Raw genomic sequence first — 18774 nt, forward strand, 5'->3', positions numbered from 1 at the left:
AGGAAGCTTCCATTCTTGGTGGAAGGCAAGGGGAGGGGGCGTATGCAGCTCACATGGCAAGAGAGAAAGCCAAAGAGAGAGGGGAAGAGGTGTCAGGCTCTTCTCAACAGCCAGTTCTTGTGGGAACTGGAGTGAAAAGTCACTCGCTCCTGTGAGAAATGCACAAAGCCATTTGTGAAGCATCCACCCCCTTTATCCAGCCCACCTGGGTCACTGCCACATGAGACTTGGGACCAAACAAACCGTGGCAGAGTGGGATGAAGGGCTGGCTCCATCACATAGTCACACAGTGAAGATCAAAGCCACTGTCCTCCAGATGCACCATGCAGGAGCATGGTTCACCTCCACCTCTGGGAAGGTGACTCCTGGGCTTATGTTACTCTCATGGAAGCAGAGGAAAGCCCTGAGTTCTGCCTGCAGAGGTCGGGGAAGGCTTGCCCGAAGAGAGGCCAGTAATTTGCTGCTCATCTGTGTGCAATACACCAGGCAGGGTCCACAGCATCCCAGTGGAGCAGGGGCGCTGTGCTGACTCGCTCAGTGGACTGGAGAGGGTGTCTTGTCATGAGGATGCTGCCCAGGGCCATTTAAAAGATAGAAACCCTGACCTCGTTTATCTCCTTCCCAGTCCAATGTCAGACTTCCGAAGGCCTCAGCATCTTATGCCCCGCAAGAATGCTTGGGGGGTATTCAGTGAGTGGGGGTGTTCTCTGAGGCTCTCTTGGTGCTGCTGGCGGAGAATAAGAGTAAAGATGGCCAGGCGCGGTGGCTCGAGCCTGTAATCCCAACACTTTGGGAGGCCGAGACGGGTGGATCACGAGGTCAGGAGATCGAGACCATCCTGGCTAACACGGTGAAACCCCGTCTCTACTAAAAAATACAAAAAATTAGCTGGGCGTGGTGGCGGGCACCTGTAGTCCCAGCTACTCGGGAGGCTGAGGCAGGAGAATGGCGTACACCTGGGAGGCGGAGCTTGCAGTGAGCTGAGATCCGGCCACTGCACTCCAGCCTGGGCGACAGAGCGAGACTCCACCTCAAAAAAAAAAAAAGAAAAAAAAGAATAAGAGTAAATGGGCTGAGCTGCACGGGCTCAAGGCTGTCTCACGGGACCGTGCGAGGAGCATCTATGTGGACCTCAGGCCTACAGCTGGTCCTTGTGCCGGTCACAGATTTCTGCGTCTACTTTACTCAGCTTTCTCTCAGCCAAGCCCCTTTGGTTTTCTTGCCAATAAAATGGACAAGTGTTCTTTCTTCCTGAGGACAGCAGGGCGCCCACCCCACTGGGTTTCACCTCGGCACAGAGCTGAAGACTCCTGTGGCCCTTCCCGTGAAATTATCCCGCCTTCTCCTATTTTCCTCCTCAGGGCATCCTAGTAACAGTTAAGAGTGGTCATGTAGCCCTTTTGGACAAGTGGGGAAACTGAGGCATGGAAGTACTGGATGGCACATCAAGGGTCCCCCGAGATCAGAACTCCAATATAACCTGGAGTAGAATCTACATCTGTCTCCCAGTGCCAGAGACCTCCAGCTACTGTCTCTGTGGCCTCTGAGAGGGAAGGGAAGGTATTCCGGACACTCTCATCTCAGCGTGTGGAAAGGAAGCTCACGGCAGCGACAGTAGCAACACACCTTTCTCAAGGCTTCTCACTTTAGCAACCAGCTTTTGAAAAGTGGTGCCTCTTCCTGTCTCTTTGGAGGCTGAGAAATTCACAGCACAAACAGCCCAGCTCTTTTATGTTCTGGGGAGCTGGAAGGCAAGAGGGAGTCAGTTCCAGGAAAACAGCCTGGTTCTGTCCCCGCCATCGAGCGTTCTACAAAGGCCGCAGCTCCAGCCTCAGTGGGGACGTTCTCTCCTTCTCTCCCTCTTCTCCCCTTCTTTACCCTTTTCCCCCTAGACCTTCCTTTCTGTTTCTCTCTCTCCACACGATGTTCCCCGCTCTTTCTTCACTCTTGGCACTTTCTTCTCTCCATTGCCTTTTTCTCCTGACTTGGATAAGTGTCTCCCGCTATTCCTAACCTTCTGGATCAGTCCACGCCCCCAGGCCATACCTGCCAGGTGGCCAACAGGAGCAGCAAACGTGCTTCTGCCTGAGACAATGCAAGCAGAAGACGGGGTGTCGCAAATGGAGACACACACCCGCTAGCTTCACACGCTGTTCCCATTAATCACGCGGCAAAGAACAAAAATCCTGGAAAATCATTAAAATTACAGATGGCTAGATTAAGTAATTAGAATTTAGGCTAAAGCAGATGTTTGTAATTAAGTGTTTATTTCATTGAATAAAATCCAGATTGTAAGAACTATTCCATGAGATTTTAATGGTTCCTGTCCTGGTTTTATATTGGGGGGTAGAGTTTAAGCTGCAGAAGTTCAGAGATAAATCGGCATCCGGGAGGATCCTGGGAATCCCGTCATCTGGGGCGTGGAGAGAGATGAGGGTTACAGGTGTGTATTTAGGAGATATTCTTATTTTCATGTCATGAGAGGGGGAAGGAACTCAGCCACAGCTCCCTGAGTCAGAATTGATTCATCTTAATTTATACAGAGCCTTGCATTCCCCTAAACAATTTGCAAACAGCTCAAAAGAAAATAACAATGAAGAACCAAATGAAAATATAAAAACAAGAGAATCGAGGGTTCATTGCCAAGCAACGTTTTGGTGCCAAGAAAGAGGAGAGGATTTTCAATGAAGACTGAGTCATTTGGGGGATTTAGTATTTAGAAGAGACAGGGACAGGAGAAGCAGAGACAAAACCAAGAGGCGTGCACACCCAGATGAGGAGCGGAGGCCACAGAAAGAGGAAAAGGAAATGGAATAAGAGTAGAGAAGGGGTGGAAATGGAGTGAGGTGGGGAGGGGGGGCGTCTCCTTCCCCTGGTGGGCCCAGAAGTGGAAACATGGATGGAGGGCTTTTCTTTTCTTTTTTTTTTTTTTTTGAGATGGAGTCTCTCTTTGTCACCTAGGCTGGAGTGCAGTGGCACAATCTCGGCTCACTGCAACCTCTGCCTCCTGGGTTCAAGCAATTCTGCCTCAGCCTCCCAAGTATCTGGGACTACAGGCACGTGCCACCACACCTGGCTACTTTTTTTGTATTTTTAGTAGAGATGGGGTTTCACCATGTTGGCCAGGATGGTCTCGATCTCCTGACCTCGTGATCCGCCCGCCTCAGTCTCCCAAAGTGCTGGGATTATAGGCATGAGCTACCACGCAAGGCCCGGAGGGCTTTTGTAATAGAAACTGCTTCTCCCTGACTGTAGCCCCAAATGCTTTCCAGAGCTGAATGAGTAAGTAAGAGCGGAGGGAGAAAGCAATTAGGAGAGGGAGAAAGATGCTTTGGGACAGAGATCTGAAACAAGATGGGAAAATTGATGAGGCAGAGAGATGACGGGCTCGCATACCATCCGAGGAGAAGTCAGGTGAGGGCGGGAGATTGGTGACTGCGAGGAGATAGCTGCAGGCACAACGGTTGGGAAGTGAATTCTCAGAGCAGTTTGAAGGATCCAGGTGAGAAGTGTGCGCAGATTGCCAGGAGGCTGTAGAAGAGAGCGGCCTGGTGATGGGTGGAGGAACCCGAGGAGACTGCACTGGGAGAGAAGACGTTTGGGGTTTAGAAGGGGTCAGCTCGGACCAGCCCAGGCTGAACCACACAGGAACCATAAAGCCCAGAGCCTACGGGGAACTCGTCACTGGTTTCGCCCCTCTGAAGGCCACGTACAGATGGAGAGGAGACCAGAACCTTGAGGATTTTCCTTCCACCTGCTCCCTGCGCCCAGCATCCCTAGCTGGCATTAGCACTAGAAGCACTCGAAGAATCTTGAAGGCCCTGGAGTTGGAGATGCCAAAGAACATTGCCAACAGGCATGCACGGATCTCTCAGCATCCACATCATGCACTAATAAGAGAGCATCAGCCAGGAAAACCACGTCCCAGACGGAGGGGGAATAGTGGCAACCATGTGGCAGGAACAAGCTGGGGGCTTGGTGGGAGGATGTGAGAAACGGCGTGGCACTTTCTCTGCAACTCTGCCATGATGAGGGTCTCTTGGGGACCAGCACACAGCCTCACCGGAGGAAGAGGGGACCTGGGGAGGGGGCCTGTAGACTCTGGGGCCTGGTGCAACAATGCCTCTGAGAGGAAAGGGATCCCCAGGGCCTTGGTACCAGAGTACTCTCAGCAACAGAAACCCTGTACTAAAATGCCTTGTGGGAAAACGGAAATGTGTTATTGCATGGCTTAGCAAAATTCCGGAATGATGAGGTTGGAGACCAAATCTTTTCCATCTGTGCTGTGTCCCTGCTTGGTGCCAGCTTCATGCTCAGGCTGGAGCTGGGCTGGCTGCAGCAGTCCAAGCATCCCAACCAGAGACAGACATGTCCAGAGGAGAGAGAAGGAGTATCCTCTTAGGAGACAGGAAACTTTCCTGAGAAGCAAGCCCCTCCTTCCAGGTCACAGTTCATGGCTCGTTGTTCCAATGGGGTCACTCACACAGTCCCGAATCACATATCGGCATGGGGACGTTGGACCACCTAGGATTCCCTGGGACCTGGGGCTGGCTCAGCCTCCTCTGAAGCTCCTTGCAGCTTGGCACAAGGAAGGATACCTGAATAAAATGGGAGGAAGAAGGGGAGAATGGGTGCTAGGTAGGCAGCCAGTGGCTAATGGCTCTTAACTGAGGGGCTAACGTGAGGACAAACAGCCAGTCTGGCCAGGAGGCAAACTGGGTGATGGCCCCAACCCAGGGCATTCGAGAAGCCTGCCCACCACCCCTTCCTGCCCCCACCCTGGCGCCAGAGTCCCACGCTCCCATCTGCTGCCGAGAAGGCAATAATGAAAGATTGCCCCAAGTTGTCCTGGGAGATGAGGCATAAGAATACATCTGATAGAGCAATGACAACCTGCGCTTCTCAGCGGGACGGAGGTGGAAGACAGTGCTGTGGAGAGGGGAGGAAGCCAGGCTGGACAAAGGGGTGCCGGGCCTCCAGGCCTTGCTTTGTGACCTTGGGCAAGAGAAGAATGTCTTGTGCCTCAGTTTCTTCATTCATAAAAGAAGAAAGACGACTTTTTTTTTTTTTTTCCCTGAGATGGAGTCTCACTCTGTTGCCCAGGCTGGAGTGCAGTGGTGCAATCTTGGCTCACTGCAGCCGCCGCCTCCCAGGTTCAAGCGATTCTCTTGCCTCAGCCTCCCGAGTAGCTGGGATCATAGGTGCGCACAACCACACACAGCTGATTTTTTTTTTTTTTTTTTTTTTTGGAGCAGAGTCTCTTCTCTCCTTCCCCCAGGCTGGAGTGCAATGGCGCGATCTCGACTCACTGCAAGCTCCGCCTCGCAGGTTCACGCCATTCTCCTGCCTCAGCCTCCCGAGTAGCTGTGACCACAGGCGCCCGCCACCGCGCCCAGCTAATTTTCTTGTATTTTTAGTACAAGATGGGGTTTCGCCGTGTTAGCCGGGATGGTCTTGATCACCTGATCTCATGATCCACATGCCTCAGCCTCCCAAAGTGCTGGGATTACACGCGTGAGCCACTGCGCCCGGCCCCTGATTTTTGTATTTATACTAGAGATGGGGGTTTCACCATGTTGCCAAGGGTGGTCTCGAACCTCTGACCTCAAAGTGATCCACCTGCCTTGGCCTCTCAAAGGGTTGGGATTATAGGCATGAACCACCGGGCCTGGCTGGATGAGTTGTTTTCTAGAATTCCTTCCAGCTCAAATACTCCGCGATTTTGAGAATCTGAGAATAAGATTAACTGGGAGGCAAGGGAGAAGATGGGACAGAAATTGGTTTGCAGTATCATTTAAATAGCCAAACAGAAGAATCTAGAAGCCGGTTTCAGTAGGGGCAGCTAACTTCCCCTCAATTTGTCTAAGCCGGAAAGGGGGAGTCTGCAGCATTAGTTTGTGGCATGTGAGAGGCCCATTAATAAAAGAGCCACATGTGCTCAGGGAAAAGCAAGTTACATGAAAGGACAAGGATGGTTGTAGGCTTGCAAAGGAGCATTCGCTGCCATGCAGGGTGAACCAATAAAGAAGGAACTGAGGGCAAAGGGGAAGAGCAGGGAGGTAGAGAAGAGAGAATGGAAGACAATGGATGGAGGGACTCGGGAGTGTGGCGTCTCAGCCCAGCTCATCCTAGCTCAGCAGGACTGCGGAGGTGTCCAGTGTTCCCCATGGGGAGAATTGGGTGCCCTTTGTTGCTTAGTCTTCGGGTTCCAGGAGGCTCCGGGACCCAGGGACAGACAGGAGGGGAGTTGGAGCAGGGGGATGCAGGAGACTCGATGGAGGCCGAAGGCAGTGGCCTGCTCCAGTGTCTCTGTGGAGAGTGGGAAGGTGTTGAGGTCTGTGGTACCTGCCAGATGGTAGTGGCTGAATAAAAGTGGGAATAAAACAAAGAAGCAAGGCAAGGAGGGGAAGAAGCAGCAAGAGAGGGAGGGAGAGAGGGAGGAAGAAAGCATACAGCAGCCAGGTGACTTTGTGATGCAGGTGAACTTGGACTGGAATAGACAAATTTTGTTGACTGTTTTGCTCTGTAATTACCTTTTAAAGAGATTATCCAGAGCTGGCTCACCCAGTTCCCCTCATAGGCCTCCTGGCCGAACACGTAGCAAAACTGGGTAGGAAATAAGGCCATTCACCAGGCCTGTAGCCCCCGTCCTTACCACTCCCTGGAGCCTTGCTTAGTTCAGTCAACACCTGCTTCCTGAGCACCTGCTGACATCTGTCTGGGCCTGAGAGCACAGCCCCTGCCCTCAGGAATGCTGTCTTCTGGCACTGGCAGTTTGCAGAGCACTTTTACAGACTTCTGAGGCAGGGACTGCTGCTTCTCTTTTACAGATGCAGAAATTGTTGCTTACTTGGAGGGATTCACGTGCCTGGGATCACTCAGCACTAGTGTAGGGCTGGGATCTGGACTCCGGGTTTGGTGTTCATGCTTTCAAGCTCTTTCCTCAACACCTTGCTGTCTCACACTGCTTACACTGCCTGGAGAGCTTGAAAACCCTGCGACAGCATCCCTCCATCCAGCCTGGGAGGGGCCAGTGTCCCAGGGCTGGCTAGGAAGGAGGCAGGCTGTAAGCAGTCAGTCCCATGGAATGGAGCTCTCACAGAGTCTCACGTGGGACCCTCACAAGGATGCCATCAGTTGAAAGAGGAGGCTTGGAAGGGGCAATGTTGAGTCGCCAGTGATGGAATGTCTGGTTTCAGTGAAGGAACTTGCTTTGTAATGGGACTGTGTGTGGACTTCTAGCCCTGTAACACCACTCCTCCCAGGAGGCCTCCACCTGCCTTCCTGGCCCCCCTCAGGACCCTGGCACAGTTCTGAGTATATAGTCAATTGCATTTACTAGGGTTTTTTTGTTTATTTGTTTGTTTGTTTGTTTTGCCAGGGACCCCGCATACCTTAACATAGTGTAGTATTATCTCCTTAGATTGCATGTTCCTCAAGGACAGGTGGCTTCTGTCTTTCCACTCCTACCACCTCCGCCAAGATACCCAGCTTTCCCCTCCCCACAGGCTGCGAACATTGTATCCATTTATGGGGTAGTGGGCAGATTTCAGCCAGAAGTTAACTCAAGTCAAGCAGATGTCTTGGGGGCCAGTCACATGACAAGCCCCATAACAGATGCTATGCAGAATGTAGAGATTAAGGTCCTGTGTGTTCTCCACCCTGAGAAGCTTGCAGTTTAATAGGGAAGATGAAAACATGGGCACACAGCTGTGCTGACCTCTTCCCTGACTTTCAGGCCCTGCATGGCATGACCCCTGTCATGTGTCCGATGGATTGCTTCCTCCAGCCCCACCCCTCATCTCCCCTCCCCTCCCTCTAGGAATGGTCCAACTCTCCACCTTCTAGTCTTTGTTCCTGCAGTTCCATGCTCTGGAATGCCTTTCCCTTTTCGCAGCAACTCCCCATCCTTCAGTGCTCAGTTCCAGTGCAGCATCCTCCATGAAAGACTTTCTCGATTGCCCAACCAGATGTTTCCCTCTTTGGAACCCATCCCCGGCAAGACCTTTGTGGACCTGCCACACTCTGTCTCATGTTCCCCTTATTCGTGCCCTGTCTCCTCGTACCTCCCTTCCCCATCCTGCTGTAATCACAGGAATAGGCTCCTACTTATCTTTGGGCTTTGAACTTACCATGTGCTTCATACCTACTCATCAAGTTGTACAATACAAAGTGGACTAATATTAGGCACATTTAGGAAGAAACAATATCATGGGGTCTTGTAGGAGGAAGTGACCTTCAACTGAGCCTTATAGAATGGGCAGATGGGGGGCAGTGGCCAGGTTCCTTTCTCTTCTTGACATAAGCAGCCCTACCCTCCTCTTGAGGATTCCTGGGAGCAATGGCAGTTGCTTGTTTCCCTGGAGCAGAGAAAAAAGGGTACACTTGAAGTCATTTGGGGCCCAAAGGGCCAGCTCAAGGCTTGAATCCCAGAGCAGCCTTTGCCACCATTATGTGTCTTGGGTGAGTACCTGACTATTGGATGCAGTAGAGCTGGCCCAGAGACAGGACGTGGGCCAAGGGCGATGAAGATGCACTCTTATTTCCCTTTCTTTTGCTTTCTCTTTTCTTCTTCCATCCTCTTCTTTTCTCCCTCCCCTCCCTTCCTTCCTCTACGCCCATCACTCCCTCCCTGTGCCTGCTCCCCCGCCTCTCCCAGCTCTCCTCGGCCCTGCTGTTTGATGCTGTCTATGCTGTGGTGACTGCGGTGCAGGAACTGAACCGGAGCCAGGAGATCGGCGTGAAGCCCCTGTCCTGCGGCTCAGCCCAGATCTGGCAGCACGGCACCAGCCTCATGAACTACCTGCGCATGGTGAGGAGCGGCTGAGGCCCTACAGGGCCGTGCCCAGGCTGGTGGGGTGGGACACTTGGTTCAAGGTACAGTAGTCCCTCAACTCCAGGCTTCCCCAAAACGTGCCTTTTATTACAGCCCCAGATAACTCAGTGTTCTCTAGTGACCCCAGTTGAATGAATCATGGGCCACATTTGTTCCCTAAGCCCCAATAACCACTGAGAATCCATGGAAGTTTGTTCAGAAGGCAACAGCCCTCGAGCCTTATGCTGTTAATGGGCCCCTGAATTCCAGACTTAGCACCTGGCCTGTCTGCTCAGCAGTGCTCTCAGCAAAGCTCCACACAGCTGGGAAAGGGCGGTGCTGCTGGAGACTAGCATCCCTGTGGGAGTTGCAGGCTCAAGACTTCTAGCTTGGCTGGGTTTCCCATTGTTGTCCTCCCCAGCCATGCCTCCTCTGGTGGATGAATGTGGATCTCTACCCCACACAGAAGACTTCTGTCAGAGAAGCCTGCTGTAGCACAATGTCTCAGACTTTGCATTTAGAGTTAGGTGGAGAGTCATCCTGACTTCCTGTGGGCCTGGGGGTGGGTGAGCGCCTGCCCAGAGAGGATGAATGCTGTGGACAGCCAAAGGCCTGGAGGAGGGGCCGAGAGGAATGTGAGCTCAAGTTAGCACTATGACTGGCTTGATTTGTGCAGTTGGTATGGCGTTATTGGGGAAGCATTCTTCTCCTACTCCAGGCCAAGCCAAGTCTGAATTGTCTCTGCAGACATCACATTTGTCATCTCAAGATGCCTTGGCTGTGGGTGGGCAGGAGAAGGATCTTAACTGCTTTGCTTCTTTGGGGCCTCCTTAAATAGCCCCTGTGTAGAAATCTTGCTTGGGGGCAAGTGTAACCTGGGGCCTGTTTGGTGCTGTAACTCACTCTCTCTTGGACAGGTAGAATTGGAAGGTCTTACCGGCCACATTGAATTCAACAGCAAAGGCCAGAGGTCCAACTATGCCTTGAAAATCTTACAGTTCACAAGGAATGGTTTTCGGCAGGTAAGCACAGCTGTGCCGTGGTGATGGCAGGTCCTCCTCTCTGTTCCCTTATCTGACCCCAGCCCATTTCATCGATGCCTTTGGTGTTCTGGATGGCCTCCTACTCCCAGTTATCCCCAAGAGCAGCAGGCTGGATCCTGGGCAAGGCTCCTGGCCTGCACCAGCCTCCCCCTTCCTGCCACCAGATCAGCCACTGTGGCTCAGGGACTACACCCCCAGCAAAATACCAAGAGGGAGAGAACTGGGATGAAAGGGGAGGCAAGGGGGTATCATGTAAGGGAGGAATTCCCAGGGAGGATTTTACTCCCTGAGCCTGACCCTAATCCTGGAGCCCATTTAGACTCCAGGGAACCTGGTGGCAAGGCAGAGACTGTATCTCATGTGGGCCAAGGAAACCTTCAGTGTTGGAGTGCATGGCTGGGTCTGTCCTGTCTGCCCTTCTCTGACCAACCCACAACTCCCACCCCCATGCCAGTGACACAGCCCCTCTCCTGGCCGCTCCCTGCCTGCTCCGTCATTGCAGGGATGCCTTGTCCTTCATAGTTCCTTTCAGCTCCCCACTCCTTTGCTCATTCTCCACCATTACCCTTTTTCCCCTCTTCTGAGATCCTCTTCCATCAGAAGAAACAGGGATCTGAAAGGGATATGACTTTCAAACTGTCTCTTGAAGATCTCCCACCCTATCACCCTAAGAGTCAACTCCCTATTATTTGGCTTCTGAAGCCTTAGAAAAGGCTAGTAAGTAGGAAGCCAAGCACTAAATACAGCAACAAGTGGGTACATTGAAGAGCTTCCTGACTGTCAGAGTGGCTGAACAAGGGAGCACACTACTGAAGGGTTGCACAATCACCTTTTCCAGATTATGAAGAATCATCATCACCACCACCACCATCATCATCACCACCACCACCACCACCATCATCACCATCACCACCACCACCATCACTACTACCACCATCACCACCACCACCACCATCACTACTACCACCACCACCATCACCACCACCACCATCACCACTACCACCACCACCATCACGACTACCACCACCATCACCACCACAAATGATCACCACCACCACCACCACCACCACCACTGTCATCACTACCATCACCATCACCATCATCACCATCACCACCACTGCACCAGTACCATCACACAACCATCACCACCACCACCACCACCATCACCACTATCAACACCACCATCACCACCACCACCGTCACCACCACAATCACCAATACCATCACCACCATCACTACCACCATCATCACCACCATTGCCACCACCACCGCCACCACCACCATCACCGTCACCACCACCATCACCACCACCACTGTCACCACCACCACCATCACCACCACCATCACCATCACCACCACCACATCGCCACCACCACAAACGATCACCACCACCACCACCACTGTCATCACCACCACCATCACCACCATCATCACCATCACCACCACCACCATCATCGCCATCACCACCACTGCACCAGTACCATCACACAACCATCAACACCACCACCACTACCAACACCACCATCACCACCACCACCGTCACCACCACAAACGATCACCACTACCATCACCACTACTAACACCATCACCACCACCACTACCACCATCATCACCACCATTACCACCACCACCACCATCACCGTCACCACCACCATCACCACCACCACTGTCACCACCACCACCACCACCATCATCAACACCACCACCATCATCACCACCATCACCATCACCACCACCATCACCACCACCACATTGCCACCACCACCATCACCACCACAAACGATCACCACCATCATCACCATCACCACCACCACCACCATCACCACCACCACTACCACCACCACCACCACCACCACCACTACCACCACCATCACCACCACTACCACCATCACTACCACCACCACCACCATCACCACCACCACCACCACCACCACCACCACCACCACCACTACCATCACCACCACCACCACCACCACCACCACCACCACCACCACCACCACCACCACCATCACCACCACCACCACCACCACCATCACTACCACCACCACCATCACCACCACCACCACCACTACCATCACCACCATCAGTACCCTCACCACCACCACCACTACCATCACTGCCACCACCATCACTACCATCAGTACCACCATCACCACCACCACTACAACCACCACCACCACCACCATCACTACCACCACCACCACCATCACCACCACCACCACCACCACCACCACCACCACCACCACCACCACCACCACCACCACCACCACCACCACCACCACCACCATCACCACCACCACCACCACCACCACCACCACCACCACCACCACCACCACCACCACCACAACCACCACCACCACCATCACCACCACCACCACCACCATCACCACCACCACCACCACCACCACCACCAACACCACCAACACCACCACCACCATCACCACCACCACCATCACCACCACCACCACCATCACCACCACCACCACAACCACCATCACCACCACTGCCATCACTACCATCACCAGCACCACCACCATCACTACCATCACCACCACAACCACCATCATTACCACCCACCACCACCATCACCATCACTACCACCATCACCACCACTACCATCACCACCACCATCATCACCATCACCATCACCACTACTACCACCGCTGCCAACATCATCACCACCACTATCCCCATGATCACCACCACCACCATCACCACTACCATCATCACCACCACCACCACCCCCACCAGCATCATCATCACAACCACCATTGTCATCATCACCACCACCGCCAGTATCATCATCACTACCACTGCAATTGTCATCATCACAGCAGCCTCCGTTTATTAGGCTCTTGCCATGGGCCTTATACCATGTTAAGTGTGTCATATATATTTTCTGTTTTAACCCTACAAAATAGATACTTTTTATTAGTCCCAGTTTTATACTTGAAGAAACTGAGGCTCAGGGGGACTGACTGACTTATCCTTGAACAAACAGTAATGACAGAGCTGGTTTTGGACCCAAATAGATCTACCTCTAAAGTCTAAGTTCTTAACCATTACAACAAATTATGCATCAGAATCACCTTGGAAATGCATTAAAAACACAGATTTTAAAACTCTACCTCACAAGAGTCTAGTTGGGGAGGCCTATGATAGGCCCTGGGAACTGATGCAGTCGTCAAGCCCCCAAGGTGATTCGAATGAAGCCCTACCCCACAGAGGCCCTGTCACATCTGCCTCCTGCTTCTGGGTCCCCACATCTGAGAGGCTCCAATCAGCCCTCCTTAGAAGTCCAGTGGAGTTCTTTCTAGGAGATCCTAATTATGCTGGGTCCCGAGGCCAGGTCACCCTTCTTGGAAGGCGAGGCAGTAAAAGAGTCCCAGACAGAGAGGAGCCCAGAGTCCTGCTGCTGACTCTCAGCAAGGCCTCATATCTCTGGGCCAGAGCTGCATTGTCTGTAAGCAATAACAGCTACCATTTTGCATAATTTCTCAAATGGGAGCAGGGTTAGGTAGGCAGCCAGAAACTACGGGGATGGCGTTTCACAAAATGGCCATTTTATTCATCTAACAAGTCATATGTTGAGCATACACTATGCATCAGGCACCATGCTGGGCCTGGGGGAATCGAAGCTGAAAAAGATTCAACCCTCGGCACGGAGAGAGTGCTCACGGTCTGTCCAGGGAGCCTGACATAGAAAACCGTAAGTGCAAATTTGGGTTATTACACTCAGATTGTGCCCTCAGGTTCCTAATTACCTGAATAGGTGAAGCTGCCAGCCTGTGGAGAAATTGTCAGGCACACTTTTCTCTGAGTCCCAATGTGCTTGGGGGATGTGAAGTGAAGAATATTCATTCATTCTTTCAAGACATCTTTGTTGAGTGCCTATTATGTGCCAGACTCTCTTCTAGGTATAGGTTTTTTAAGACGGAAAAAGTGGCTGCTTTTGTGGAGCCTGTATTCTAGTAGGGGACAGGCAGTAGGCAAACAAATATATATGTGACATAGTGTCAGGAGTGGTAAGCGGAAAAAGAAAACGGGGACAGGAGAAGGGGGTGGAGATGATAACAGTGGAGGAACAGTTAGGAGAACATGATGCTCACTCCATAGAAAGCCTGATCCCAGGCTTTGAAACACTCCCCTTAGACCTCAGCCCTGCTTTGTGAGTGCTTCAGGGAAGGAGCCCACTTCCAGCATCCCTCCATCAAGAGACACCTGCAGTGGCAGAACTGGCTGGTAGCCCTGATCCCACTCTCTACTTGAAGGACAGCTGATTAGGCTCCAAGTGCCTCTTCATCTTTATTCTGCTTCTCCAGCAGCCGCTGCTCAGGCTGGCTTGTGCTCACCCCGAGGCCAGAGGTCTGCCTGAGTTATTAAGAAACAGCATCATTAGCCCCAGCCCCCGGGCTCATCCTTCAGCCCCCGACCCAAGCCAGCAAGGGATTGTGCCCTGAATCCTCCATAGCAGCTGCAGTTTCTTTGGCAGCAGCACACATGAGCAGTGCAGGGCAAAGCTTCTCAAATATATACGTGCACCAGAATGACTGAGAGTGCTTCATAAAAATTGAACACTCCCAGGCCTCACAGCTATAAATTCCAGTTTGTAAAACAGGATATATTCCAGAAATCCGCATAATTTTAACCAGCACCAAGATAGATGATAACAGTGCAGGTGGTCCACAGACTACCCTTTGACAGATACTGTCCTAGTAGAAGAGTGTTCGTGAACTGCAGCCTCTACACAGAGATTTTTTTCTTGACCTCTCCACATCCTACCCCCATCTTTTTGAGCCAGTGTTGGATGGAATCTGCTGCAGAAGTGACCATTAAAGAGGATGTGCTTTGACCTTCAACTACTCTAAGGGACACATATATTTGATTGGACTTGTAAAGTGGATGGTGATTGTTCTCTTTATGTCCTGCCCCCGCTTTTTTTTTCAACAAATCTAGTGAGTGTCCTGCTGCTTCCCTGTCTGGTGTAGGTGCCGTGAGTACCAAGTGAAAACTGTGCGTGATGTATCATGGACACAGATGTAGCTTCGCAGCTTTGGTCCCCAGGTCCCTTCCCAATCACCGCCCAATCTTTGCCTCTTGACAGGTGTCCTTCCCCTGCTTATTACAGGATGAAGAAATGGTTTAGGGAGTGATAATGAATTGGGCCTCTCTTCCAGGGTGGGAGGAATGTCAATATCTCTGTGCCAATACTCTCCCAATTCCATTCAAGGTGATGCTGGGCAGGGGAGGAGAAAGTGACAAGGAGCAGGGGAAATAGCATCTTTTGAGTACTTTTTGCATACCAGACATCACATGAGCACTTTGCACAAATCGCTTCCAATCTTGAGGACAGCCCTTCAAGGTAGATAAATTCCCATTTCACCAATAAGAATACGGGAGCTCAGGGAGCAGAAGGAACTTGGTCCTGCTATTAGCAAGGACTTCAGGCAGAGCTGGAATTTATGCTTAGGCTTGTCCAACTGCAAAGCCCGTGCTCTTGGATCCCCCACTCCTGGCTATTCCTCGCTTTCCTGGAATCCCTAAAACCCCAAATCAAACTCCTTTAGCCGGGTCTGTTGTTCTGCTGCCACCTGCTGCAAACCAGGACAGCGCCTGGGTCCTGATGACCGGCTGGGCTGGGTGTGCCTTAGGAATGGCGTCTTCTCATTGGGGCTGGGTTTTATTCTCTCTCTTCCTGTCTGGGTGAATGACCATTAAGAGCTGGTTTTGATTATCTAGAAAGCCCCACGCAGGGACCTGGTGGGTTGTAATTGGTAAAACATCTGAACCAAATACCGCATTCTCTGCCGGTGGCTGATTAAAGGATTATTACCGTTTTAAAAATAGTCTGTCAGAACTCAGGGTTGTTTTCTACTATTTTAAAAATGACTATTTTGATTCTGTTCGGAGAGGGTTTTCAGTCTTGAGACTGACTCTGTGGAGCTTCTGCTGGAGACTGCAGGGTCAGGGACAGTTCCCTGTTGTGCCCTGTCAGTGACATTTCTGAACCTGGACTATCTCCCAGTTGTTGGCTTATGGGCATAGAAGTTGACAGTATTGTTTCAGCTCCACCGTCCAGTTTTTGCGCATGCAAGATCTCCATTGTCCATCTCATATCCTCCCTTTTCATGACACGGAAGATGGCCTGGACAGTATTAGGAAAGTATAGTCTCCCTTCCGGATTTGGGAGAAATCTTTGGAAGAGGCTGGGAAAGAAGGAAGCACAGCATTAGAAGACCCTGAATTTCCTTCGTTTAACTTGGTCTAAAGATCAAAGATTCTGAGCAGCCCCCAAGCAACTTTGTTAGTGCTGTAACAAGATGAGCGCACCTTTCATCTGAGGATCGGAAATGGCTTAACAGACTCTAATTAAGCCTTTGAGGTTTGCTATTCCTAGTTAAAGATGCAGATCTAAACTTTTTCTATTGGCTCACTGTATATCACTATGTGGATACCTCAGTTTCATTTCTCTGAGCAACAAAGGTCGTAACCTCCCAGCGTTTGACCTGGGTGAACCCAAGAATTATCCAAACTAGAATTGCATGGCACAGTCTTGTGCTTGCCTGTGGTTACATAGAAAGTTGGCTCTACTGACATAATCGCTAACATTTATTGTCACCTACATGATGTGTTGTGCTGAGTGGTGTATGTATGTATTTAAAATTTCTCAGCATTTCATCAACCCTGCAGGAGAGCTATTCTCTCAGCTTGTAGGTGAAGGAATTGAGACAGAGAGAGAGGAAGTCATGTATCCACATTCATACAGCCAGTAAGTGCCAGATTTAAGAACTGGGTCTGTGTACAGCTGCCTTCAAAGTCCAAGGTCTTTCCACTATACAGAATTGCCCCAGACCATGTTGGAAGGGATCTTCAAGCCTTTCATGGATTCCTCCAACCCAGTGCAAGAACGTTCTCCATTGTTCCCCTGAAGGAGATGACCACCCAGCCTCTCCTTGAGCATGTCCTGGGCTGAGGAATTCACTGCCTCTCAAGGGACACATTCCAAATTCTTCCAGGCACTGAGTCAAAATCTGCCTCCTAATTCTGCCGTAATAGGAACAGTCTGCTTCTTCTTTCTTACCAGCTCTTCAGATATTTTTTAAAAGTTTGATTTTACTTCATTGACTGATTCTTTCATGCCTGAATTTAGCATAGAATTTTCGAGCACCTTCTCTGTGTCAGGGGCTGGGAATGCAAGATTCATGAATCATGGTTCCCCCAAGAGCTCATAATCTTTTGGGGAAGGCAACAATTGCAGCCAGGTCTTACTGTACAGGGCTGGTGTGGTCATACTTCTCCATTTTTTCCTTTCTCAGGCAGCAGTTCCCAACATGACACGGCTGCCACGTCTCTCACCACTAGTGCTTTTCAGTTTGTCTGGGTTGTCTATTAAAACACAAGGCCCACATTGAACACCACACTCCGGATGGGGCTGAACAGCAGAGCTGAGAGCACTGGAGAGTTAGGAGTTTCCTCAGACTGAACACCACATTTCTATTTGCCACATTAGCTTGCTTACTGGAATTTGTTTTCCGATTTTTTATTCATTCTGAACTCTGGGCCTTGGGATCAATTAATTATTCCACTTACCTTTCTCCCACCAGATACACAGGGTTCTTTTCTTGTGAACTTTTCATAGAAATTAGACCTGAGCCACACTTTCCTTAGACCACAGATTTATTTCACTCTGTTCCTACAGAGCTGGAGAAACTGGCAAGGCAGTGAAAGAGAGGGCCAGGAATAAGCCTTGTGAGCTGACAGCCAGACTTTTGTTTTCCAAAGCTTGTATCAACCCAGCTTTCAAGGGGCTGATTTGAGTTCTAACCCAAGGAGGAGGATGAATGAAATGACTTTCCAGAGTCACCCTTGCAAACCAAGAACTCAGGGATCCAGTGTCGTCTTTAGAAGGCTCAGAGAATTCAACCCAACTCCTTGAAATTTCTGCAGGTCCCACCCGTTGCTAGGAGGTCAGGCTGCCTCTCTTTAATCTCCTCTCCTGCCATCCTGCCTGACAGAAGCTCACACAGAGGCAGCTCTGCCCCCTTTCCGGGAGAGTCGGGATCCTCCTGCGTTGGCAGCGGTGGAACTTGCTTTGCTGCACTCGGAAGTCACGTAAAGGCAGCTGCATTTCTTATCGTGACCCTGTGCAGCCAAGAACTCCGGAAAATAGCTTCTGTTGCTCTGGTGGGAAGTTTAGCAGACCTGCTTCTCTGGTGGGAGCCACTCCTGTCCCCATACCCAGGCCCCTTCCTCCATTTCAAAAGTAAACAAACCTAGAACAGAAAACCATCAAAGCGCCCTGTCAGATGACATTCTGCACTGACATTGCCTTCACATGGCATGGAAGAATAGTGAGGAGGATTTCACGCTGTCCATGGAGAGGTACCACCGGCATCTGTGCCCTTGACCCCAGCCCCTCGTATTCTGAGCTGACCCCGTCATAGCTCTAGCCCCTTCTGCGCTAAGGAGAAGGACTATTAAGACGCAGAAGGTTGCGGGCTGGAAGCGGGAAGGTAGCTCTGAGAGTACTGTGATTGCTACTGTCTAATGCATTTTCAATTTGAGGAAGGAATTTACCATAAATATGCAGATGCTTTGAAGCTGCTTCTGCCGGAGCCTGGCTCAGAGTGCTGGAGCCGGGTTTGATTGTTGGGAATCAGCAGCCTTGAGTGCCAGCTCTCCGGCTTGGGAATAGACCTCTGTGGGCCAGCTGGGGAGGCTACTTGATAGGCGATTCCCCCAGAGCCAGTGGGAGTGACTTTACCTTTGATGAGGAAACTTTGAGGAGGCAGATCCGGGTGGAGGGAGCAGAAAAAGAGATGGGTGGCTGAGGGGCTGCTTTGAAAGTTACTAAGAAGTCACTTATTTCTTCTTTTTTATTTATTTATTTATTTAATTATTTATTTATTTATTTAT

At 51.0% G+C, this 18774-nt stretch overlaps 1 protein-coding gene across 1 annotated transcript in view; it reads left to right on the forward strand.

Annotated features, from left to right (window-relative positions):
- GRIK4 (glutamate ionotropic receptor kainate type subunit 4) overlaps window positions 1-18774 on the forward strand; it is a 201699-nt gene that overhangs the window by 71794 nt on the left and 111131 nt on the right. Inside the window, exons 10-11 of the mRNA XM_017865557.1 lie at window positions 8660-8812; window positions 9733-9837. Of these exons, the coding sequence (XP_017721046.1) occupies window positions 8660-8812; window positions 9733-9837 (258 nt within the window). The remainder of the gene's footprint in view (window positions 1-8659; window positions 8813-9732; window positions 9838-18774) is intronic.

This window comes from Rhinopithecus bieti, unplaced genomic scaffold, assembly GCF_001698545.2.
Source record: "Rhinopithecus bieti isolate Rb0 unplaced genomic scaffold, ASM169854v2 scaffold_82866, whole genome shotgun sequence".
NCBI classification, from domain to species: domain Eukaryota; kingdom Metazoa; phylum Chordata; class Mammalia; order Primates; family Cercopithecidae; genus Rhinopithecus; species Rhinopithecus bieti.